Here is a 27967-nt window from a genome sequence, read left to right on the forward strand (position 1 = left end):
GCAAAGAGTGGTTGTAGACGGGTCATATTCTGCATGGAGGTTGGTGACCAGTGGTATGCCTCTGGGATCTGTTCTGGGACCCCTACTCTTCATGATTTTTATAAATGACCTGGATGAGGAAGTGGAGGGATGGGTTAGTAAGTTTGCTGATGACACAAAGGTTTGAGGTGTTGTGGATAGTGTGCAGGGCTGTCAGAGCGGGTCGATAGGATGCAAACTGGGCTAAGAAGTGGCAGATGGAGTTCAACCCAGTTAAGTGTGAAATGGTTCATTTTGGTAGGTTCAAATATGATGGCAGAATATAGTATTAATGGCAAGGCTCTTGGCAGTGTGGAGGATCAGAGGGATCTTGGGGTCTGAGTCCATAGGATGCTCAAAGCAGCTGCGCAGGTTGACTCTGTGGTTAAGAAGGCATATGGTGTATTGGCCTTCATGAATTGTGGAATTGAATTTAGGAGCTGAGAGGTAATGTTGCAGCTATATAGGACCCTGGTCAGACCCCACTTGGAGTACTGTGCTCAGTTCAGGTCACCTCACTACACGAAGGATGTGGAAACCATAGAAGGGGTGCAGAGGAGATTTACAAGGATGTTGCCTGGATTGGGGAGCATGTCTTATGAAAACAGGTTGAGTGAACTCGGCCTTTCCTCCTTGGAGCAACGGAGGATGAGAGGCGACCTGATAAAGGTGTATACGATGATGAGAGGCACTGATTGCGTGGATAGTCAGAGGCTTTTTTCCTATGGCTTAAATGGTTGCCACAAGAGGACACAGGTTTAAGTTTTTTACTCAGAGAGTGGTGAGTGTGTGGAATGGGCTGCCAGCAACGGTGGTAGAAGTGGATACGATAGGGTCTTTTAAGAGATGTTTGGATAGGTACATGGAGCTTAGTAAAATAGAGGGCTATAGGTAAGCCTAGTAATTTCTAAGGTAGGGGCATGCTCGGCACAACTTTGTGGGCCGCCGGGCCTGTATTGTGCTGTAGGTTTTCTATGTTTCTGTAACGTATTTCTTGACAAGGTTGGCTCACTCTGCTTGGCAGGTGAGATGTGGCTGTGAAACTATCTCAGGTCTGGGGCCTCATGGCTGTAGGAGTTGACTCAGGGACTGAATGAAGCGACTCTTTCAACTCTGGACAACTTTCTTCTCTAAAATCTGACTACACTCTCCTCAATTGATTGATGTCTTGTCTTCAGATGACAATGTGACTCAATCTCCCCTGTGTAGGTGAGTGGTCCTTAGTCTTTCCAAGCACCCACTTTGAGTCAGTTTGGTAGTCCCTTGCTAGGACTGCTTGTCCAGGAGGGAAACATCGAATCTCCTTGTTTGAAGAGCTCTCAATTTGTGTCTGTTGTTGTGCTACACACTCCTTCTGAGATTAGGTTTGAGGAGATGCAAGTGTAAGCACAGGAAATGGCCCAGGAACAGCCTAGCAGGAGAGTTGCTGTTGCAGAGTGTGCTGCATTGTGACAGCCAAGGAGGAAATGGGTAAACTCCTCATTCCGTGTCAGTGTAATATGTTCTGCTGACATTGATTGTTGTGCATTCTTAAACTCTAAAGAAGCCGTTCCGCCAAGCCGTTTGTAGCTGGGTGGTGCAGATGTAACATGCCTTATTCTATTCACTTTCTGGAATAACTAAAACTGTTCCACAACAAACTGTGGTCCATTGTCACTGACTATGTGTTCTGGAACAGCAGTCCTTGAGAAAAGGCTTCTCAACACATCAACGGAGCTCAAGACTGTAGTGGAGGTTACTACTACTACTATGAAATTTGTGCCCATGAATGATCTGGCAAAATCCACATGAATCCTCTGCCAGGGCAATGCAGGCTTTTCCCTGGGATGGAGAGGCACTGCTCTTGGCATCTTCTAGATGTGCTGGCATCCTTAACAGTGCACGGCAAGCTGCTCAAACTGTTGATCTATCCTAGGCCACCCGACAAAGCTTCGAGCTAATGCTTTCATTTTGACTATGACCTGATGACTGGCACATAGCTCCTCCAACACTTTAGCTCTCAGCTTGGGTGATACAACAACTTCCAAGCACCACATAGGGCAACCCCTGTCAGCGGCAATTTCATCGTGGCACTAGTTAAAGATGGGGGAGCTGGAATTTCTGCTGCACATTCCTGACAATTTTTGGTTGCTATCTGTACTTGAGATAGCACGAGTCTTTTCTGATTTCCTCTTGGATCATCTCTGCTGTAATGTGGAGAGTTTTGATTTGCATTTGAGAAAATATGTCAAGAAGAGTGTCCTCTTTTGTAAGTTCGTCAAGTATTTCCTTTCCCAAGGGTAAACAGGACAGAGCCCATGTCTACATTTGTGCTGCTGCTGTGGACTGAAAATGGTCACTTTTGCTTGATGATCAGTAATGAGAGTAAACTCTCTCCCATACAGGTACTAGTTGAAACATTTTACACCCCAAAGCAGACTCAAGACCTCTCTGTCATTCTGTGTGTAATTTTTTCTCTGCAGCAGTAAGGGAATGAGATGTAAAGGCTATGGGGCATTCAGTTCCATCACTTATAGCATGTTACATGATTATACCATTAGGCGAGTTGTTACAGGCAAGCTTCACTGGGTGATGTGGATCATAATGTGTGAGTACCATGTTTGATGTCACCATTTCCTTTACCTTTTTGAAAGCCTCCTCGCACCAATTTGTCTATTATCATTTCTTCCCAATCTGCAGAAATGAGTTCAAGGGGTGGAGCACAGTAGCCAGGTTTGGCTGGAACCTGTTATAGTAATTGACAAATCCTAAAAAGGCCCACAACTGTGACACGTCCTTTGGCCTTGGACCATCCACCCACCACTGCTTGATTTTTCTCAGCACACTTATGTAATCCTTGTGCATCAAAGAAGTGATATAAAGAATTCATACTTGTTGCATTGTGCTCTGAGCCAATAATCCTCTAATCTTAACACTGCCTTGAGATTTTGGAGATGTTCTTTGTCATTCTCATTGGTAACAACAATATCATCCAGGTAACAGGGAGTGCCTGGGGAGCCTTGCAGTGCCTGGTCCACAGCTTTTTGCCAGAGTGCAGGTGCAGATGTTACTCTAACAATACGCCTATTATAGCAATAAAGCCCTTTGTGAGTGTTTATGGTAAGAAACACTTAGGACTCATCTTTCAATCTCCATATGTAGGTAGGCCTCAGCTAATTCCACTTGCTGAAGTTTTTCTCTCTAGAAAGGTTTGCAAAGATCTCCTTTATCCTGGGAAGAGAGTATTGATCTACTTTCAGTACTGGGTTGATGATGCCATTTAAAGTCACCACAGATTTGGACAGAACCATCCCTCTTGTCTACTGGGATCACTAGTATTGACCATGGGCTCAACACAACCTTGGAAAGAATTCCTTCAGTTTCCATCTGATATAGCTCACTGGCCACTTCATCATGGATAGTACCAGATGGGTTTTGTAAAACGTGGGTGTGGAATTCTCATTTAACACTATTTTACCCTTGATATATTTAAAATTTTCAATGCCATTCTTGAACATGGTTCTGGCATCACCCACTACCTTAATATACACAAAATGCCAGAGGAATTCAGCAGGCCAGGCTGCATCTATGGAAAAGAGTAAACAGTTGATGTTTTGGGCAAAAACCCTAATTCAGGAAAGAAAGTAATTTTCTTAGTTTGCTTTCAGTTGCCTCTATTGTAGGAGATGTGGTATGCAAATGCTGAATATATCTCCTATCAAGTTGTAGTTATCTCAGCCAATTACAGCCCCACAATGCTGCCCTCTCATATACCATATACAAGCCCAATGTGGCTTATTGTTTGTTGTATTTCACTGCAATGAATGTCATTCCCACAGTAATTAACTTTTCTTTGTATAGGTTCTTTGTTGGACACCTGCAGGCTTTAGATCATTACTTTTGAAATGTCATTCAAATTAATTTTGTGTAATGACTAAAACAGTTGAGCAGATGTCCAAATTCATTTTAATTAATTTGCCATGCATTTTTGGTATAATATATATTGCATATCTCTTGTTAGTTTTCACATTGTAAACCTCAAGGCTAGTCAGTCCTATGTCATTCTCATCATTATCAAATGTTTCATCAACAGCATGCAGATTAATGCTCTTTTTGAAACTGCAACTTGATTTTTTGTGCTTTTCTCTATCCATGTGCAGTCCATTTATTTTGTCTCCCTCACATGCTCTTTCCATGTGTCCTACTTTGTTGCATTTTCTGCAGGCTTTGCCATTGAACCTGCATTGGTCTGTTGTCTGATGCCCAACAGTAAAACATTTTTTGTACAGTTAGAGTTCCGTTTAGACATTGCAATTTCATTCATGCTCATTTTTATTTTCCAGTACAACCCACTTGCATCTCTGGCTGCTGTAACCATTGATAGAGTGATTTCAACTGCTCTTTTAAAGGTGATTAGTGCTTTAGTTAGGAGCTGTATTCGGATGCTTTCTTGTAAGAATCCACAAACTAAATGATCCTTTAGTGCATCATTAAACCCCTCTCTGAATTGACAATGCTCAGCTAATTTCTTTAATTCAGCCACATAAGATGAAATTGTCTCCCCTTTCTTTTGATTCTGTGTTTGTGTCTTAATGTGTTCTGCAATCAACAATGGTTTTGGTTCTAACTGTTTCTGCATCATGCTCATGATATCAGCATAACTCATAGCAGCTGGTTTGGTTGGAGTAGTTAAACTTCTAAGCAAACTGTATGCTTTTCCACCCATTGCACTCAGCAATATTGGCATTCATTTTTCATCCTATATTTCAGTTCCTTCAAATACTGGCTAAATTGTTCTGTTCTGCTATCAAGCACATCTATTTTTTTCCTTTGTAGTCCACCCAGCTATTTTTGTTTTATTTATTTATTGTTATTTTTAACCACTACACACTGCTTATGAACCCTTGACCATATTTGCTGCTTGTTAATTTTGCCTGTTTCCTGCCTTTCTTTTCAAAACTCAAATGTCTTTCTCCCTTCTGAAGAAAAACGTGTTGTGCTTTTTGTTAACTCTAATGGCTCTCTCTCTCCTTTTGTAGAAAAATGTGCTGCACTTGCTAGGCAGTTGCCTTGATTTTGTTTTAAATCATCCTCATTACCATGGTTATGTTTTGTAACTTCAGAAATGAATCCAAACACAGGAGCCAGGGTATTTGCATTCTTAGCTTTTCCTTGCTTTTCTCTTAGTGAGGCGCTCACATAGGACATGATGGTGTAATTACCTGTGCCATTCATTTATGTCTTCCATATAACCCATAAAGCATTATGTAAACAATGAATGAATAATGAACCAACATATTTACATTACTCAAATATACACTACAAAATTAATATACAATTTATTTAGGTATTTTAAATCCCTGGTTGTTTCCATTCTTTGTGAAACTCCTGTTGTGGGCTCCAATGGTGTGAGTTAAGAATAACACTCTAGTACAATATCAAGAGAGTGCAAAGCTCTTGAAAGTTCAGAACAACAGGCTGGATTAGTACAGATCATGACCAATAAACACTACCTGATCTTTAAGCCAATATTGGTCAGAGGGTACATATAGTGAATAGAGCATGATGCTATTTGGGACATCTGCAGCCGAATTTTGAATTATCTCAATTCACAGGTTGTTGAATGAATGTGTTTGGGTAAAAGTATTAAAATCGTCAGATGTAGAGAAGCCAAAGATGCAGATAAACGTTTCAACAATAGATAAGTTACAGCAGGGAGAGAATTGGTGATGGAAGAGATCAATAGGTTTAAAGTCTTTTCCCAAAGCCTTTTTACAAATTACTATAATTTAGACAGAGACGTAACATAAAGATTTTTACTCTTGATGCATGTGAAGGATGTAATAAAGTCTTTTCAATTCAGTTCAATGTAACATCAAGATAGATGCAAAGAATCTCGTTCTACCTTAGATATTTATAAGGGTGATGGATGGACCAGGTGTTTAGGGAGAGATTTTTATGACAAGGACCAAATTGACTGACTTATGCAAAGAAAATGTTGGGAATCAATGGACAGAACTCTTTTGCTTCATTTATTATTTAATCGTTTACCATATGTAGATATATGGTCCAGCCCCAATGCTTAAAAGGATTAGATAAATAGATTAGAGGGCTCATCTAGGGAGACTATTTGGGTGGAACTGAGGAATGGGAAAGGTGTAGTAACACTTATAGGGGTGTATTATAAACCACCTAATGGGGAGCGAGAATTGGAGGAGCAAATTTGTAAGAAGATAGCAGATATTTGTCAAAAGCACAGGGTTGTAATTGTGGGAGATTTTAATTTTCCACACATAGACTGGGAAGCCCATACTGTAAAAGGGCTGAATGATTGGGAGTTTGTAAAATGTGTGCAGGATAGCTTTTTTGCAGCAATACATAGAGGGACCAACTAGATAAGGGGCAGTGTTGGATCTCCTGTTAGGGAATGAGATAGTTCAGGTGACAGAGGTACGTGTTGGGGAGCACTTCGGGTCCAGTGATCACAATGCCATTAGTTTCAATATAATTATGGAGAAGGATAGGACTGGACTCAGGGTTGAGATTTTTGATTGGAGAAAGGCTAACTTTGAGGAGATGTGAAAGGATTTAGAAGGAGTGGATTGGGACAATTTGTTTTATGGGAAGGATGTAATAGAGAAATGGAGGTCATTTAAAGGTGAAATTTTGAGGGTACAGAACCTTTATGTTCCTGTTAGGTTGAAAGGAAAGGTTAAAAGTTTGAGACAGCCATGGTTTTCAAGGGATATTGCAAACTTGGTTCAGAAAAAGATATATATCTACAATAAATATAGGCAGAATGGAGTAAATAAGGTACTCGAGGAATATAAAAAATGTAAAAAGAATCTTAAGAAAGAAATTAGTAAAGCTAAAAGAAGATATGAGGTTGCTTTGTCAAGTAAGGTGAAAATAAATCCAAAGGGTTTCTACGGTTATATTAATAGCAAAAGGATAGTGAGGAATAAAATTGGTCCCTTAGAGAATCAGAGTGGACAGCTATGTGTGGAGCCGAAAGAGATGAGGGAGATTTTGAACAATTTCTTTTCTTTGGTATTAACTAAGGAGAAGGATATTGGATTGTGTAAGGTAAGGGAAACAAGTAGGGAAGTTATGGAAACTATGACAATTAAAGACGAGGAAGTACTGGCACTTTAAGGAATATAAAAGTGGATAAATCTCCAGGTCCTGACAGATATTCCCTAGGACCTTGAGGGAAGTTAGTATAGATATAGCAAGGATGCTGACAGAAATATTTCAAATGTCATTAGAAACAGGGATGGTGCCGGAAGATTGGCATATTGCTCATGTGGTTCCATTGTTTAAAAAGGGTTCTAAGAGTAAATCTAGCAATTAAAGGCCTGACAGTTTGATGTCAGTGGTGGGTAAATTAATGGAAAATATTCTTAGAGATGGTATATATAATTATCTGGATAGACAGGGTCTGATTAGGAACAGTCATCATGCATTTGTGCGTGGAATGTCATGTTTGACAAATCTTATTGAATTTTTTGAAGAGGTTACTAGGAAAGTTAACGAAAGTAAAGCAGTGAATATTCTCTATATGGACTTCAGTTAGGCCTTTGACAAAGTTCCGTATGGAAGGTTAGTTAGGAGGGTTCAATCGTTAGATATTAATATTTAAGTAATAAAATGGATTCAACAGTGGCTGGATGGGGGATGCCAGAGAGTAGTGGTGGATAACTGTTTGTCATGTTGGAGGCCAGTGACTAGTGGTGTGCCTCAGGGATCTGTACTGGGTCCAATGTTGTTTGTCATATATATTAATGATTTGGATGATGGGGTGGTAAATTGGATTAGTAAGTATGCAGATGATACTAAGATAGGTGGCATTGTGGATAATGAAGTAGATTTTCAAAGCTTGCAGAGAGATTTAGACCAGTTAAAAGAGTGGACTGAACGATGGCAGATGGAGTTTAATGCTGATAAGTGTGAGGTGCTACATTTTGGTAGGAATAATCCAAAATAGGACATACATGGTAAATGGTAGGACATTGAAGAATGCAGTAGAACAGAGTGATCTAGGAATAATGGTGCATTGTTCCTTGAAGGTGGAATCTCATGTGGATAGGGTGATGAAGAAAGCTTTTGGTATGCTAGCCTTTATAAATCAGAGCATTGAGTATAGGAGTTGGGATGTAATGTTAAAATTGTTCAAGGCATTGGTAAGGCCGAATTTGGAGTATTGTGTACAGTTTGGTCACCGAATGATAGGAAAGATGTCAACAAAATAGAGAGAATACAGAGAAGATTTACTAGAATGTTACCTGGGTTTCAGCACCTAAGTTACAGAGAAAGGTTGAACAAGTTAGGTCTTTATTCTTTGGAGTATAGAAGTTTGAGGGGGGACTTGATAGAGGTATTTAAAATTATGAGGGGGATAGATAGAGTTGATGTGGATAGGCTTTTTTCATTGAGAGTAGGGGAGATTCAAACAAGAGGACATGAGTTGAGAGTTAAGGGGCAAAAGTTTAGGGGTAACACGAGGGGGAACTTCTTTACTCAGAGAGTGGTAGCTGTGTGGAACGAGCTTCCAGTAGAAGTGGTAGAGGCAGGTTCGGTATTGTCATTTAAAGTAAAATTAGATAGGTATATGGACAGGAAAGGAATGGAGGGTTATGGGCTGAGGGCTGGTCAGTGGGAGTAAGCATTCAGCATGGACTAGAAGGGCCCAGATGGCCTGTTTCCATGCTGTAATTGTTATATGGTTATATATGGTTAAGAGTGAATTATATTGATGGTCTGGTGTCACATGTAGCCAAACTTGGTAAGCATGATACAGATTTCCTTCCCAACTAAATCACTTCTAAGAAAATCCAACAGTTCCATGTTTATCATTGCAAACGCTAGTTTAAAAAAATTCAGGTTTAGTTAGTTGAACTTCCCATTTGCCTTTAAAAAGATACGCTCTTCATAGAACATATAACAATATAGCAAAAGAATAGGTCCTTTAGCCCATGATGTCTGCTGTCTGTGATGCCAATTTAAATTAATCCCATATGCCTACACATGCTCTACATTCATCCATTCCCTGCTTGTTCATGTAACTGTGTCTTAAACATTATTATCATATCCAATTCCAGCACCTCCCTAGGCAGTATATTCCAGGCACCTACTATCCTCTGTTTCCCTCACACATTTTCTTAAACTTTCTCCTGCTAGTATTTGAAACTTACACCATGGGAAAAATATTCTGACTTTCTATCCCTTTTCATAATTTTACCAAGTTCTATCAGGTCACCCTCAGCCTCTGACACTCCACAGAGAGCTCATGGTTTCTCTACATAAGAGAATTTGCAGATGCTGTAAATCCAGAGTAACATACAAAAAATGGCCGAGGAACTCAGCAGGTTAGGCAACACCTGTGGAGAGAAATAAAAACCTGAAATAGTCCTGATGAATGGCCTCAGCCTGAATTGCCAGCACTTTACTCCTTTCCATAGATGCTGCTTGACCTGTTGAGCTCCTCCAGCATTGTGTGTGTGTATTGCTCTGCAGAATCTCCTGTGTCAGTGCAAACTCGTCCCTCAGATCCTCTTTTGTTTTGATTCACAACACCAGTTTCAGATTGAACCGTGTGACTTTAAAACTCAATATATCATATCACATCACTCTTTCCTAAAATCCCTCTGCAATATGAGATATAAAATAGCATATTACTATAGGCTTCAGTAACGTATTAATCTAAAAAACATGTTTACATTGCATGAATTCACCCTCCACCTTATTACCAGCAGCCTATATTTAGATTAATGTCCTTCCATGATTGCTGTATTATTCCTGAAACATGCCCTATGTTAAAATAACTTTTTGGCATTCAGTATTAATTCTGACGTTGTTTTCATTATTTGCTGCTTGTTAGCATTGCTCAAACTGATTCTAATTCTAAGATCATGATCTGCCAAGCCATATTTAATTCTCACTGCTACAGATTCTCAATAGTGATATATAGTGATTCTTTCTCAATAGTGTCAAGCCACCCCAAATCCATTTACCTGCCCTTCATAAATTGAGAATAGCCTTGAGCACCCACCTTTGGTGCTAACATGTTATCTCAGTGACAATCGGATCACACCTATTTAATTCCCAATGTTACATTAATTTTTCTATCCTGCAGAAAACACACTTTCAATTCTGCGATTTTTGTTTGAGTTCATTTGCTTCTTGCCTCTATTTTCTGTTTTCTATTTATTTTGCTTACACTGGTTCTAACTTCTGTTTTCTGCATTGTTCCTCTCCTTCCTGAATTGTCTGCATCACTAGATTGTTTCTGGTTTATATTGTATAGAGGTAATGGCCTTCAAATAATAGGTAGAATTTTCTCTTCAGGACTGGATGTTATCAACTGCCCAGAATCCATTCAGCTATATACCTCTGCACTGGATGTTAGATTGTAGGGGATTGACAGTATATTGTAGAATCTGAAAATAACCGGTTTGCAGAGAAAAAACAAGTTACCTTGCAATTTATTGTTTCAAAGAACACATGGGATGGATAATTGAGATACGCTTGTCATTTGTCACAAAGCTGGACGGTGATGTATGCAGATGAAACACAGTGGTACCTCATTTACAGAAGTACCTTATACAGTTGTTTTGGAAACTCTGAAAGCTGTGATTGATTTTTTCTACAAGGTAATTATTGCCCACAGTCCTTCTACTTTTATTGTACAGGAAACTTATTAAATATGGAATAAAATCCTAATAGCTTACAGTTCAAACTATACTAAGACATTTTAATATTCAGGTGCTAGTTCTGTATTATAAGCCGGGCCAGACTTCTATTTTGGCACTTTTGAAATAACTTTCTGTGGATCTGCTAATCAAGGAAGTTTTACAAAACAATGCCCAGTACACCGGTTTAACAACATTTCCCAAACCATCAATTGTCCCCATACAAAAACATGCGAACAATCCCTGCAGGTTACTTATCATTCTGATTTGAAAACATATAGGTGTTCCTTCATCACAGCGAGGCCTAAGCCTTGAAACTCCCTACTCACCAATGCTGTGGGAGTACGCATACAAGGACAGCAGCAGGTAAAGAAGATGCCATGCTACATTCTTCTCAAGGACAACTAAGACTGGGTAGTAAATACTGGCAATGCTAACAAGGGCCAAGTGTGCAGAATGAATAAATAAAACACTTGTACTTCATCATTAACTCAAGAACAGTTAACTTAAAATTATCAAGTACAACTGGGCAAATGTCAGCATGCACAAAATGGTTTATAATATAAAAAAAAATCCCACTGTGCTTTTAAGACAATTAGATACTAAACAGAAGCTGACAAGAGTAAATAATAAATCAAGGGAATTAGTTTTAAAGACTTTAATAGAATAAGTCTGCATAAGAGGTACTTAAATTTGGAAGAAACTATGGACACTAATTTACATTGTTTTGATTGAGCAACATTGGAGCCATATAGAGTTATGAAGCATAGAAATGGGCCCTTAAACCCAGTCATCTATGCCAACTAAACTACTTCCATAAGCTATTCCCATTTGCTTGCATTTGGCCCATATCCCTCTAAATTTTTCAAATCCATGACGTGTCTTTTAAAGGATATAATTGTACTGCTTCTCCCACTTTCTGTGGAAGTTCGTTCTATGTACCCAACATAGAAGTTCGTTCTATGTACCCACCCTCTATATGAACAACTTGTCCCTCAGGTTCCTGTTAACTCTTTCTTACCTCATCACTTTGCCCTCTCGTTTTAGATTCCCTTAAAACTGGAAAAACGATGGTGACTATCAACCTATGTATGCTGGTCAGATCTCTGTGAGCCTCTGTAAGGGAACCACTCCACCTCCTTCTCTCCTGGGAAAACAGTGCTAGTCATAACTCAATCCCTCTTTCTGCTCCTTCTCTAGCTTGATCATTTCCTTTCAACAGTAAGGAAAACAGAAATGCACACAATACTCCAGGTGTTGTCTCATCAGTGTCTAGTATAGCTATAATATGATGTCCCTGTTCTTGTACTTAATGCCTTGCCTCATGTCGGTTTGCTTTCTTCAATATTATCCAATTGCATCTATCAAGGATCCAAAAGGGAACTCCTGTTTTTGGAAAGTATGTGAAACATAGTGGATCACTTTAGAAGTAGCTGAAGAATCAATCAAAGACCACAGTATCAATCTGAACCTCAGGAATTATGTTGGCCATGTACACTGAGCAGAAATGTGTCCCTGGTCAGGAATGTTAAATGGACAGTATGCCATATTACATTTCCAAAATGCCCTGTCAACAAATTCAGTTCCCAAACAAACAGCATTAATGATAAAGAATGTATTCTATATTGTAAAAATTGAAGAACTAAATACGTTACTAAACATATCATTCCTCAACTGTGATCCTATATATCCAAACCAGTCTGTTCCAAACAAGATAATTTCAACCCAGTCAAATATTTTGTTTCTTTCATAGCCACTCCTCATATAATAAATGAGACTTGAAAAATATTTTGCAGATGAGCTAATAAACTGTACAACTTTCTTAACTTACCGGTCTAGATGGGACATGACTGTTTTGGAGATGTCAGCCCCAGCCTCCTGAAGTATTCGAATAATCTGGAAAGGTGATTCAACATTTCTGCCAGGGTGAATGATAACAGGACAGCCAAGCTGCGTCTGTGCCTCAGCAGTGGCTTGAAGAACTTTCTTTTCACCCTCAGTAATTGGCCAAGAACAGCCGATTTCTCCAATCACTCCACATTTGATATCAGTTTCATCTGCTCCATGTAGAATTTCATTCACTAGAACATCTGTTAACTGATACAAACCAAATCTGCTGTATTATTGTACAGAAAATTATGTTGTTAAGAATAGTGCTCATGCTGGATATAACCCTTATAAATTCTTCAGTGACTTTCATCATTCTCAAATTATTAACCAATCTCATTTATATCTGTGCCCTTTTTACTTTAGAAAGTGTGATCTTAGTATGACAGAATTTTGTAAAAATATTCAAAGTAATTTATGAATCTGGGGCTTAAGCAAGGAAACTATATTTGAATAGACTATGCTGATTGGGAAACTATATTAAAATGTTGGGTAGGTAAACGATGGTTAACATTTAATGAAGTAATTGGTAAATTACAATTAACTATATCCTTGTAAAGGGACGAAATTCAGACAAGAAACAGTTCCAAACCTGATAAATAGTAAAAGTTAATAATGCTATGAAGTTAAAGGTAAAATCATCTAATATTATCAAAAAGAGCAGAAAACAAAATGATTGGATCTATTACAGAACTGAGTTAAAAGAGAACCAAGGTATTGTTAACACTCTAGTGAGAAATACTTAAAAAACATCAAATTGTATAAGTTTCTCTGGCTGTGTAAAAAGGAAAAGATTACTATAGATCCCACACAGATTGAGAAAGGAAAATTTGTATTGGGGAATAAGTGACAATAACTTCAACAACTAATTTAAGTCTTTATGGAAGAAGATACAAAAATCTACTGGAAATAATGGAGATTAACATGTCAAGAGCGAATGGGGAACTAAAAGGCAAAAAAAAAGTATCAGAGAAGTTAATAGGGCTGAAAGTCCATAAATCCCTGGAGCCTGATGACCTACCTTCCAAGGTTTCAAAATCACTTGATTATGTAAATAACTCTTGAACTAGTTGTCAACTTTAAAAAACTCATTGATTCCACAATGGTTCCACAAGACTACAGTTTATCTTTTGTATAATCGGAAATCATAGACCAACTTGCCAGACATCTGGTCTGACATCAGTAGTATGGAAAATGTGGTAAGAGAAACAATATTAACAATTGGATTGGTCAGTATCAATATAGATTTATCAAAGAGACATCATGTTTGACAAATTTAGTTGTGTCAAACACAGATTTATTAATGTGTTATGAAGATGTGATGAATCCAGTAAATAAGAGCATTGCCTGGGGTTTCAGTGTATCTAGGCTTCAATGAAGTGTCACAGAGAAGATGTTATTAAACAAAATTAGAGCTCATAGTTATTATATACTTACAAAGAAATTCCTGTTCAGGTATATCATTCTGTCCTCCACTTGAACCCACACTAACTTAAAATGTAGCAAATTATACCTTGCCTTCCCATCTCTACTTAGCTCCTTCTTAAGGTCCACCCAGACTTTTCTTGATCCTGATCAAATGTAACTAAGTAGAACATAGAACACAGCACAGTACTGGCCCTTCAGCCCACAATGTTGTGCCGACCTTTTAACCTACACTAAGATCAATCTAACCCTTCCCTCCTACATAGCCCTCCATTTTCCATCATCCATCTGCCATTAACTAACCCTCCTCAACCCAAAGGTTACATTGTCAACACTGGCATACCACAGGGGTGTGTGCTTAGCCTACTGCTCTATTCCCTCTATATCCACGACTGCGTCGCTAGTCATAGCTCAAATGCCACCTATAAATTTGCTGATGATATAACCTTGCTCACAGAATCCCAGATGGAAACAAAAGGGTGTACAGGAGCAAGACATACCAGCTGGTTGAGTGGTGTTGCAGCAATGACCTTTGCACTCAGTGTCAATAAGACCAAAGAACTGATTGTGGGCTTTAGAAAGGTTAAGACGGGTGACCACACACCGATTCTCAAAGAGGGATCAGAAGTGGAGAGAGTGACAATTTCATGTTCCTGGGTGTCGACATTTCTGAGAAACTAACCTGGTCCCGACCTATTGATGCAGCTACAAAGAAGGCAAGACAGAGATTATATTTAATTAGGATTTTGAGGAGATTTGGTTTGTCACCTAAAACACTCGAACAGTTTTACAGATGATGCCCGGAGAGCATTCTGGCGGGCTGCAAAACTGTCTGGTATGGGGAGGGGGGAGGGGGGGTTGGTGGTGGCTACTGCACAGGATCAAAAGAAGCAGAGTTGTAAAACTAATCAACTCCATCATGGGTACCAGCCTCTGTCATAACCAAGACATCTTCAAGGAGCAGTGCATAACTGTATTTCTAAACTAAATTGACTATACATACTGTTTATTACAAATTACTATAATTTGCACATTGCAATAGACAATAGACAGTAGGTGCAGGAGTAGGCCATACGGCCCTTCTAGCCAGCACCACCATTCACTGTGATCATGGCTGATCATACACAATCAGTACCCCGTTCCTGCCCTCTCCCCATATCCCTTGACCCTGCTATCTATAGGAGCTCTATCTAACTCTCTCTTGAATGCATCTAGAGACTTGGCCTCCACTGCCTTCTGGGGCAGAGCATTCCACATATCCACCTCTCTCTGGGTGAAAAAGTTTTTCCGCACATCTGTTCTAAATAGCCTACCCCTTATTCTTAAACTGTGGCCTCTAGTTCTGGACTCACCCATCAGCGGGAACATGCTTCCTGCCTCCAGCGTGTCCGATCCCTTAATAATCTTATGTTTCAATCAGATCCCCTCTCATCCTTCTAAATTCCAGTGTATACAAGCCCAGTTGCTCCAATCTTTCAACATATGACAGTCCCGCCATTCCGGGAATTAACCTTGTGAACCTACGCTGCACTCCCTCAATAGCAAGAATGTCCTTCCTCAAATCTGGAGACCAAAACTGCACACAATACTCCAGGTGGGGTCTCACCTGGGCCCTGTACAACTGCAGAAGGACCTCTTTACTCCTATACTCAATTCCTCTCGTTATAAAAGCCAGCATGCCATTAGCTTTCTTCACTGCCTGCTGTACCTGCATGCTTGCTTTCATTGACTGATGTACAAGAACACCTAGATCTCGTTGTACTTCCCTTTTCCTAACTTGATTCTATTTAGATAGTAATCTGCCTTCCTGTTCTTGCCACCAAAGTGGATAACCTCACATTTATCCACATTAAACTGCATCTGCTATACATTTGCCCACTCACCCAACCTGTCCAAGTCACCCTGCATTCTCATAACATCCTCCTCACATTTCACACTGCCACCCAGCTTTGTGTCATTAGCAAATTTGCTAATGTTACTTTTAATCCCTTCATCTAAATCATTAATGTATATTGTAAACAGCTGCGGTCCCAGCACCAAACCTTGTGGTACCCCACTGGTCACAGCCTGCCATTCCGAAAGGGACCCTTAATCACTACTCTTTGTTCCCTGTCAGCCAGCCGATTTTCAATCCATGTCAGTACTCTGCCCCCAATACCATGTGCCCTAATTTTGCCCACTAATCTCCTATGTGGGACTTTATCAAAAGTTTTCTGGAAGTCCAGGTACACTACATCCACTGGCTCTCCCTTGTCCATTTTCATAGTTACATCCTCAAAAAACTCCAGAAGATTAGTCAAGCATGATTTTCCCTTCATAAATCCAAGCTGACTCAGACTGATCCTTCTACTGCTATCCAAATGTGTCATAATTTCCTCTTTTATAATTGATTTCAGCACCTTTCCCACCACTGACGTCAGGCTAACCGGTCTATAATTCCCTGTTTTCTCTCTCCCTCCTTTCTTGAAAAGTAGGACAACATTAGCCACACTCCAATCAGCAGGAACTGTTCCTGAGTCTGTAGAACATTGGAAAATAATTACCAATGCATCCACGATTTCTAGAGCCACCTCTTTAAGTACCTTGGGATGCAGACCATCAGGTCCCAGGGACTTATCAGCCTTCAGACTCAACAGTCTATCCAACACTGTTTCTTGCCTAATATAAATTTCCTTCAGTTCATCCTTTACCCTAGTTCCTTTGGCCGCAATTACATCTGGGAGATTGTTTGAGTTTTCCCTAGTGAAGACAGATCCAAACTACCTGTTCAACTCATCTGCCATTTCCTTGTTCCCCATAATCAATTCACCCGTTTCTGTCTTCAATGGCCCAATTTTGGTCTTAACTATTTTTTTGCTATTCACATACCTAAAGAAGCTTTTACTATCCTCCTTTATATTCTTGACTAGTTTACCTTCCTACCTCATTTTTTCTTGGCATATTGCCTTTTTTGTTATCTTCTGTTGCTCTTTAAAAGCTTCCCAGTCCTCCGGTTTCCCGCTCATCTTTACTTATTGCATTTTCAGACAGAGACGTAACGTAAAGATTTTTACTCCTCATGTGTGAAGGGTGTAAGAAATAAAGTCAATTCAATTCAAAAAGGCAGCGTCCATCATTAAGGATCCCTATCAACTAGGACATGCCCTCTTTTCATTGTTACCATCAGGAAGGTGGTAAAGAAGCCTGAAGGCACAGTGATTCAGGAACAGCTCCTCTGTCATCTGATTTCTAAACAGACGTTACCTCACTACCTTTTTTATTTGTATTTGCACCACCTATTTTAACTTAATTGCACACACACACATATACATACACACATATTTACTGTAATTCTTTTTTTCCATATTTATCATGTACTGCTGCTGCAAAGTTAACATTTTTCATGACATGCCAGTGATATTAAATCTGATTCTAATTCCTCAGAAAATGTTTTTCCTCTTAACACTTCTATAATATGCATTTTTCTTAAAACCTTTCTGCTCAGCACATTCCCTTTAATTCCAATCCCTCTATATTCCTTCATGCTTGTATAGCTGAAATTTTGTCGTGTTTCATTTGTTGACCCCCTCAGCTTTAATGTAGATAGTTGTGCAATTAAATCTAGCTCCAGAGCTTACTGCAAAGTGTACCAAAAGTGTTGAAGGAGTGCTGTGATATTAGAAGTGCCTTTTTTCTAAAACAAAGCATTAAACTGAGGCCCCATCTGGTCTCTCAGATGTATATGTAAAAGATCTCACAGCACTATTTTGAAGAAATAGCGGGGGAGTTATTCCGGTGCCTTGGCCAATATTTATTCTTTAATACCTAAAAACAGATTATATGGTCATTATCAAGTTTTGTTTGTGGAGTTTACCATCTGTTTGTGGGAACTTGCCACATTTGAGTTGGCTGCCATCTTTCTTACATTAAACGTGAGCACAATTAGCTGTGAAGTGCTTTGGAATGAATTGAGTGTGAGAATGGTATATAAAGCAAAGGGTCGTAGAAACAAATTGTCACTGAAGATCATTTGGCTCTGTAACTATGTTATCACTCTATTCAGAACTTTATTCAAATACATTCTGTTCTTTCCCCATTATGCTGTAAATTTATTTCCCTTATGTCCTCATTCGATTTCCCTTTGAAATTATCAATCACCTCCATTTCTCCTATACTCATAAGCAGCTTCTTCTGGCTCATTACTATATGTTGCGTAAAAGTAATTCTCCCTCACATCCTTATCTGGTTCCTTTCCAAAACCTTAAACTCGTGGGCTAAAAGTCTTCTTTAACTATCTTATCTAAATCTTTCGTAATATTGAACACCTCTCTCAAAAGTGCTCTTAGCCTTTTCTGAAGCAGTTACAACTTCTCCAACATAAGCCAAGATTCATGTCAAGAAAACTCAGGTTTTGTACATTTCGTGGGAAACAAAGACATGAATAAAAACAGAGGTTTGGCTGAAAGGATTCAAGAATTTAGGGTCTAAATTGAAAGTAGAACCACAAAGGTAATCATCTCTGCATGACCGTACCAAGAGCAAATTAGCAGGCAGTAAATCAGAGTTTTGTTGGATATGTGGTTCAGAGGTCGGTATGGGGACAACCCATAGGGCCCTAGCACAAGCACTGTGGAAGGAGGTCAGTTGGACTGGGCTTCACTTGAACTTGGCTGGTATCAGGTCCTAATAAATCACATACCTGAAGCTGTGGATGAGCCTTTAGACTAAATAGCTGGAGGGAGAATTTTGGTGAGAGGAAATTTAGATAGATAAGTAGAAGTAAGTGATCAGGATGAGAATCAGGTTTAAATGGGTAATAATAACCAGATTCTGTAGAAAAGGGGCACTCCCATTAGAATCAGAACAAGCAAAACAAACTCTATCTGAATGTGTACAGAATGGTAAGAGGATAGGTGAATTCATAGTACAGGTAGAAATAAATAGCCAAAATCCAGTAGTCAATGGAGCAAAATGATTGAAAAGTATTCAAAATGGGAGTGAACTATTCCAGAGGTTTCAACTTTTCAAAGAGATAGATAAATAATTGGATGCTGGATGTTGCTGAGCAGTGCAGATCAAATGGCCAGAAATACCTATTCTGCACTGTAACTCTAAATAAAAATCTGTGGGATCAGAGAGCCCTCATTGTAAACAATGGGATAAAGTAGTAAAATCAGAGAGAGAGAAGAAAACTGTTGGAGAATGGTTCCATCTTTCCACACAGCAATACTTACATATTGATAAGAAAATTTAAGTGTACTGAAGAAATGCAGCAATAATGCAGGATTTTTCATAAAGGATGGGCAAACAAAGTAATAGCACTTTGTTTGAGGATGAATTCAGAGAGAATGGTTTTCCAGGTCAAATGTTGGGGAACCAACAAGGTATAACCAATAAGGGAACCAATTAGGCTATTTTAGATATTACATTGTCTAATGAGAATGGGTGAATTTCAGGCAGTTAAAGAGGCCTTTATTGAACTGTTATTACATTGCAACCGAGTTGTATATAAAAACTGAAAACTATTTTATTCAACCTTAAACTAGGGTCTTTAATCTGATAAATACCTTTTTCTTTAATGTCTCCAAGAGGTTCCACCCCACCTCTAATTACATGTTTACTATTTAAATGCAAGTAAAAAGAATTGTGAGCACAGTTAAGTGCCAATATTAAGTGCCATTCCATTATCACATCTTTTTCATTGCCAAGAAACACAAGAGGCTGTGGATGCTGGAATCTGGAGTGAAGAGCAAATATCTCGAGGAAATCTGGTTCCTGCAACTATTTGTTTCACTTTTGCAGTTCCTTGTATCCCTGCCTGTTGAGTTCCACTAGCTATTTGCATTTGCTTTAGGTAGCAATATCCGAGGTCTCAAATGTATTGATCAGCTGAGTTTCTCCAGATATTTATTTTTGCACCAAATTCCAATGTCTGTGGTTTCCAAGTCTTCTGCACTTACCTCTTTCATAGAGAAGAACAGAGATATAGATATGCCAGACTTCACCCTTCACCTACTAGCCTCTGCATCTAGTACATCATCTTGTATAACTTCCACCAGCTGTGTTGGGAACTTTCTGAATTCTACAGCTCTGATTTTGGCTTCCCCACCCTTCCATCTTGTGGAATTGTCTATTGCATTCAATTAAACATCCCATCCTTGTTCAGTTTTCCATCGATCTTTTATTCAATTTTATGTTACCTAGCCCCCTTCTCATATTGCTAAGTGAGCAAATTTCAGTTTAGATAATTCATGGATCTCCTCCATTACTGATCTACACCCTTTAAATGTTGAGCAGACTTACTTGAATGTCTTCTCACCTGCATCTGTTTTATTTGCCTCAACTCATTCCCCAGAACCAGGTTCAGCTGTGACTCAATACTAGTTAGGTTAACAACATAACAATCAAGGAAATTTCCCTGAACAGTTTTAAGAAATGCCTGATCATAATCCCCCTCAATTTAGGAATAATCCATTTGATATTTCTGTAACTGAAATCCCTCTATCACCATTCTGTAAGACTTACTGTAATATATTGTATGAGGGGAACCGCAGTGTTGCAGCAGTTAGCGCAGTGCTATCACAGCTCAGAGGAGTTCAAACCTGGCATCCTCTGTAAGGAGTTTGTACGTCCTCCTTGAGGTATGCCTGGGTTTTCTCTGGGTGCTCCTGTTTCCTTCCACTGTCCAAAGATGTACTGGTTAATAATTTAATTGGTCGGCAAATTGTCCTGTGATTTGGCTAGGGTTAAATCAGGGTTGCATGCAGCACCCCTTGAAGGACTGGAGGGGCCTATTCCGTGCTGTATCTCAAGATAAAATAAAAAATTAGATTCTCCTTTCTCATCGTTTGGAAGACAAAAGATAACCCCGGAGTAGGATGATCATGCCTTTTTTCTTCTTAATCATTCATAAACATGTGAAATGTTACAACAATTTTCCCTTCACCTTGCTCAATTATTCTGTTTTGTGTCCTGATGCAAGGTAACATTTTTTTAAAAATGGTCAACAATTGCTTTGCTTGACACAATGAGTTCCTTCAGCAGTTTGTGCTTTTCCATTCCAGATTCCAGCATCTACATCATCTTCAACTTTTGTTCTTGTGTTGCCTGTGTTCTCATCACAGCTATCTTATTTAAAACAACGAAAGGTCACCATTAACACATATCACTTGGGAATGATTTGTAAATATCCACGTTTACTATTCTGCAGTAAACAGAATTTTTTTTTTTTTACAGATGGTGACTAAAATTTAACCCTTATCAATAGAAAGCATCTAACCTGCATGCATCACAGCTCGGTGCTCCGCTGACGACCACAAGAAACTACAGAGTTATGGACGCAGCTCTGCTCATCGTGGCCTCCCCTGCATGGACTCGGATTACAGCTTTCACCGACTGGGGTTCAACTCCCGGCACTACCTGTAAGAATTTGTATGTTCTCCCCGTGACTAGGTGGGTTTCCTCCGAGTGCTCCGGTTTCCTCCCACATTCCAAAGATGCATAGTTAAGGTCAGAGAATTGTGGGCACGAGATGTTGGTGCCAGAAGCATGGCGACATTTGCCAGCCAACTCTCTTCTCACGGATTTGATATGACACACATTTTTACATACGTGTGACAATTAAAGCCAATTGTTTTAAAAAGTTTAAAAAACATAATCAAAGACCCCACTCACATAGTAATTCTCTCTTCTCCACCTCAACACCAAAGGGCAGAAGAGGCAAAAGTCTGAAGACACATAACGCCAGGCTTAAGAGCAGCTTCTATTCTTCCTTTATAAGGCTATGGAATGGTGTCCTAGATTAACTCTTGATCTCACAATCTCTATCTTACTGTCTGCCTGCACTTTCCCTGTAGCTGTAACTCTTTATTACGCATTCCGCTATTGGTTTTTGTAGTGCATTTAATATTTCAGTAACAATTGAGTAATATTGTAAACATATTGTTTGATTGAGCATTCTTTGTTGTTTATATAATTCATTATGCTTATATGTATGAAGTAGGTGAATGGCATGTGTCATTATGCCACCACCTCATTTATTAGCACCTCACTAAAACTAAACGAAGCAGACACTTTTTCCTCAGTCTCCCATGGTTTTATTTTGAATAATTTCTGGAGTTACAAACATAATAGTGGTGATGAGGAAGTTTTAAAACGAACCCGAGGTAATTATCTACCTGTTGAAATAAGCTGTTCGAGTTTGAAAAAAAGTGCAGCATGTTTTTTTTCTCTTAGGAAGGGGGAGACATTCAAGCTAAAAAAAAACACAGCAAGTGTTTCTTTGGAAGGGGACAGATATGGTCAAATTAAAAAAAAAATCAGAAAATGCTTTGATCTCTCAAACCTAACCTCAGAAGGAGTATGCTGGACAAGCAGCTGCGACAAATTAAGGGCTCCTCAAGGTTCAATGTTTCACTCCTGGACAAGCAGTCTTGGTGAGGGACTACAGTGGCTACCTGGAAGGATTAAGGACAGAACTGGACCACTCTCCTACACAGTCGAGGATGCGTCTGATGTCATCCGGACACATTGATTGAGAAACACAGAAAACGTAAAGCACAATACAGGCCCTTCAGCCCACAAAGTTGTGCCTAACATTTGAGGGGAGCAGAGCCAATTGTTAGAGAAAAAAGATATTTAGAACTGTCAGAACCATTTACTGCAGTCGCAGAGCCTACAAGAGGAAGAAATCACTGCAGCAATTAAATCTTTAGGCCTAAATGGGACAATTTAAAATTTACTATGCTGTTTATACACTAGTTGTATTATATAGTACACTGTGTGTATATGTGTATGTAAATAATAGTAAAGATGCAGTCTACAAATTATAATGCGAGATAGAAAACGCATGTCAAAAGGGCAATGTTACAATAGTCATGGGGGATTTCAATATGCTGGTAGATTAGGAAAATCAGGTTGATGCTGGATTCCAGGAGGGAAATTTCCTGAGTGCCTTTCAGAGCAGCTCGTGGTTGAACCCACTATTCTGTTCAGCTATTTTGGATTGGGTGCTGTGTAATGAACAGGAATTGATTAGAGAGCTTAAGGTAAAAGAACCCTTAAGGGAAAGGTGATCATAATATGATAAAATTCACCCTGCAATTTGAGAAGGAGAAGCTAAAGTCAAACTTATCAGTATTACAGTGGAGTAAAGGAAATGACAGAGGCATGAGAGGGGAGCTGGCCAAAGCTGACCGGAAGGCCACACCAGCAGGTATGACGCCAGAGCAGCAATGGCTGGAAGTTCTAGGAGCAAATTGAAAGGTGCAAGATATATACCTCCCAAAGAAGAAGTAGTATTCTTCAGGCAGGATGACACAGCCTTGGTTGACAAGAGAAATCATAGCCAATGTAAAAGCTAAAGTGAGGACATATAATAGAGCAAAAACTAGAGTTAGGGGATTGGAAAGCTTTGACAAACCAAAAGTAGACAACTAAAAAGGTCATGAAGAAGGAAAAGATGGAATATAACCATATAACAATTACAGCACGGAAACAGGCCATCTCGGCCCTTCTAGTCTGTGCCGACACTTACACTCACCTAGTCCCACTGGCCCACACTCAGCCCATAACCCTCCATTCCTTTCCTGTCCATATACCTATCCAATTTTACTTTAAATGACAATACCAAACCTGCCTCTACCACTTCTACTGGAAGCTCATTCCACACAGCTACCACTCTGAGTAAAGAAATTCCGCCTCGTGTTACCCTTAAACTTTTGCCCCCTAACTCTCAGATCATGTCCTCTTGTTTGAATCTCCCCTACTCTCAATGGAAAAAGCCTATCCACGTCAACTCGATCTATCCCCCTCATAATTTTAAATACCTCTATCAAGTCCCCCCTCAAACTTCTACACTCCAAAGAATAAAGACCCAACTTGTTCAACCTTTCCCTGTAACTTAGGTGCTGAAACCCAGGTTACGTTCTAGTAAATTTTTCCTGTACTCTCTCTATTTTGTTGATATCTTTCCTATAACTCGGTGACCAAAACTGTACACAATACTCTAAATTCGGCCTTACCAATGCCTTGTACAATTTTATCATTACATCCCAACTGCTATACTCAATGCTCTGATTTATAAAGGCCAGCATACCAAAAGCTTTCTTCACCACCCTATCTACATGAGATTCCACCTTCAGGGAACTATGCACCATTATTCCTAGATTACTCTGTTCTACTGCATTCTTCAGTGCCCTACCATTTACCATGTATGTCCTATTTGGATTATTCCTACAAAAATATAGCACCTCACACTTATCAGCATTAAACTCCATCTGCCATCGTTCAGCCTACTCTTCAAACTGGCCTAAATCTCTCTGCAAGCTTTGAAAACCTACTTCATTATCCACAACACCACCTACCTTAGTATCATCTGCATACTTACTAATCCAATTTACCAACCCATCATCCAGATCATTAATGTATATGACAAACAACATTGGACCCAGTACAGATCCCTGAGGCACACCACTAGTCACCGGCCTCCAACCTGACAAACAGTTATCCAGCACTACTCTCTGGCATCTCCCATCTAGCCACTGTTGAATCCATTTTACTACTTGAATATTAATACCTAACGATTGAACCTTCCTAACTAACCTTCCGTGCGGAACCTTGTCAAAGGCTTACTGAAGTTCGTATAGACTACATCCACTGCTTTATCCTCGTCAACTTTCCTAGTAACCTCTTCAAAAAATTCAATAAGATTTGTCAAACATGACCTTCCACGCAGAAATCCATGTTGACTATTCCTAATCAAATCCTGTCTATCCAGATAAATATATATACCATTTCTAAGAATACTTTCCATTAATTTACCCACCACTGACGTCAAACTTACAGGCCGATAATTGCTAGGTTTACTCTTAGAACCTTTTTTAAACAATGAGAACCACATGAGCAACATGCCAATCTTCCGGCACCATCCCTGTTTCTAATGACATTTGAAATATTTCTGTCAGAGCCCCTGTATTCCTACACCAACTTCCCTCAAGGTCCTAGGGAATATCCTGTCAGGACCTGGAGATTTACCCATTTTTATATTCCTTAAAAGTGCTAGTACTTCCTCGTCTTTAATTGTCATAGTTTCCATAACTTCCCTACTTGTTTCCCTTACCTTACACAATCCAATATCCTTCTCCTTAGTGAATACCGAAGAAAAGAAATTGTTCAAAATCTCCCCCATCTCTTTCGGCTCCACACATAGCTGTCCACTCTGATTCTCTAAGGGACCAATTTTATCCCTCACTATCCTTTTGCTATTGCTATTTTGCTATTGTAACTATAGAAACCCTTTGGATTTATTTTCACCTTACTTGCCAAAGCAACCTTGTATCTTCTTTTAGATTTTATAATTTCTTTCTTAAGATTCTTTTTACATTCTTTATATTCCTCGAGCACCTCATTTACTCCATGCTGCCTATATTTATTATAGATCTCCCTCTTTTTCTGAACCAAGTTTCCAATATCCCTTGAAAACCATGGCTGTCTCAAACTTTTAACCTTTCCTTTCAACCTAACAGGAACATAAAGGTTCTGTACCCTCAAAATTTCACCTTTAAATGACCTCCATTTCTCTATTACATCCTTCCCATAAAACAAATTTTCCCAGTCCACTCCTTCTAAATCCTTTCGCATCTCCTCAAAGTTAGCCTTTCTCCAATCAAAAATCTCAACCCTGAGTCCAGTCCTATCCTTCTCCATAATTATATTGAAACTAATGGTATTGTGATCACTGGACCCGAAGTGCTCCCCAACACATACCTCTGTCACCTGACCTATCTCATTCCCTAACAGGAGATTCAACACTGCCCCTTCTCTAGTTGGTACCTTTATGTATTGCTGCAAAAAACTATCCTGAACACATTTTACAAACTCCAAACCATCCAGCCCTTTTACAGAATGAGCTTCCCAGTCCATGTGTGTAAAATTAAAATCTCCCACAATCACAACCTTGTGCTTACGACAAATATCTGCTATCTCCTTAAAAATTTGCTCCTCCAATTCTCGCTCCCCATCAGGTGGTCTATAATACACCCCTATAAGTGTTACTACACCTTTCCCATTCCTCAATTCCACCCAAATAGCCTCCCTAGATGAGCCCTCAAATCTATCCTGCCAAAGCACCGCTGTAATATTTTCTCAGTTAAGCAATGCAACACCTCCTCCTCTTGCCCCTCTGATTCTATCACACCTGAAGCAACGAAATCCAGGAATATTTAGTTGCCAATCACACCCCTCCTGCAACCATGTTTCACCAATAGCTACAACATCATATTACCAGGTATCAATCCATGCCCTAAGCTCATCCACCTAGGAATATGAAGGAAAGCTAATGAATAATATTGAACAGGATACCAAAAAGTTTCTTCAGTTATATAGTGTAAAAGAGAGGTGAGAGTAGATATCGGTCTGCCGGAAATTGATACTGAAGAGGTAGCAACAGGCACAACGAAATGATGGATGAACCAGATAAATATTTTGCATCAGCCTTCATACTGGAAGACACTAGTAGCATGCCAGAAGTTTGAGAGTATCAAGGGGTAGAAGTGTGAGAAGGCTTTTGGGAAACTGAAAGGTCTGAAAGTCGGTAAGTTACGTGGACCAGATGGTCTACACTCCAGCGTTCTGAAAGGTGGCTGAAGACATTGTGGTGGCATAGTAAGGATCTTTCAAGGATCAATTACTTCTGGCATGGTTCCGGAGGACTGAAAAAAATGCAAATGTACTCCACTTTTTAAGAAGAGGGAGGCAGAGGAAAGGAAACTATAGGTCTATTAATCTGACCTTAGTAGCTGGGAAGATGTTGGAGTTGATTGTTAAGGATGTGGTTTCAGGGTACTCGGAGGCCCATGATAAAGTAAGCCAAAGACAACATGGTTTCCCCCAAGGGAAAATCTTGCCTGATAAATTTGTTGGAATTCTTTGAAGAAATAACAAGCAGGACAGTCAAAGGAAAATTGATGCATGTTGTGTAGTTGGATTTTTAGAAGGCCTTTGACAAGGTACTGCACGTGAGGCTGCAAGAGCACATGATATTACAGGTAAGATTCTAGCATGGATGGAGGATTTGTTGAATGGCAGGGGATATAAAGTGGAAACAAATGAAGCCTTGTCTATTTGGGTGCTGGCGATTAGCAGTGTTCCACAGGGGTCTCTGCTGGGACTGCTTTTTACGTTTTATGTCAATGATCTGGATGATGGAATTGATGGGTTTGTGGCCAAGTTTGCAAACACCATGAAGTAGTTTTGAGGAAGCAGAAAGGCTACAGAGGTTAGACAGATTAGGAAAATGGGCAAAGAACTGGCAAATGGAATATAATGTCAGCAAGTGTACAGTCATGTGCTTTGGTGGATGAAACAAAAGAGTAGCCTATTTTGTAAATGAAGAGAAAATTTAAAAAAAAATGAGGTGCAAAGGGAATTGGGAGTCCTCATGCAGATTCACTAAAGGCTATTTTGCAGATTGAATCAGAGGTGAAGAAGGCAAATATAATATTAGTTTTCATTTCAAGAAGACTAGAATATAAAAACAAGGAATTAATATGAGACTTTATAAAGCACTGGCGAGGCCTCACGGAGTATTGTGAGCAGATTTGGCCCCTTATCTAAAAAAGGATTTCCTGACATTGGAGAGAGTTCAAAGGGCTTTCACAAAAATGATTCCAGGATTAAAAAGCTTGTCATTTGATGGCTCCAGGCCTCTGCTCACAGAAGAAACCAATTCAAACTTCATTCAAACCTATTGAATGTTGAAAGGCCTTGATAGTGGATGTGGAGAGGATATTTCCTATGATGGGTGAGTCTGAGACCAGAGGACACAGCCTCAGAGTGGAGGGACATCCATTTAGAACAGAGACGAGGAGGAATCTTTAGCCAGAGAGTGGTGAATCTGGAATTCGTTGCTATGGCAGGGTGCAGAGTCCAAGTCATTGGGTATATTTAAGGCAGAGATTGACAGATTTTTTATTATAGGATATGAAGGG

The 27967-nt window shown here is 39.4% G+C and overlaps 1 protein-coding gene across 2 annotated transcripts in view; it reads right to left on the reverse strand.

The window, feature by feature from the left end:
• pter (phosphotriesterase related) overlaps window positions 1-27967 on the reverse strand; it is a 61734-nt gene that overhangs the window by 13080 nt on the left and 20687 nt on the right. For both annotated transcript variants that reach the window (XM_059972188.1, XM_059972189.1), the window contains exon 3: window positions 12520-12785. In XM_059972188.1, coding sequence (XP_059828171.1) covers window positions 12520-12785 — 266 coding nt within the window. The remainder of the gene's footprint in view (window positions 1-12519; window positions 12786-27967) is intronic.

This window comes from Hypanus sabinus, chromosome 6 (genome assembly GCF_030144855.1).
Source record: "Hypanus sabinus isolate sHypSab1 chromosome 6, sHypSab1.hap1, whole genome shotgun sequence".
NCBI classification, from domain to species: Eukaryota; Metazoa; Chordata; class Chondrichthyes; order Myliobatiformes; family Dasyatidae; genus Hypanus; species Hypanus sabinus.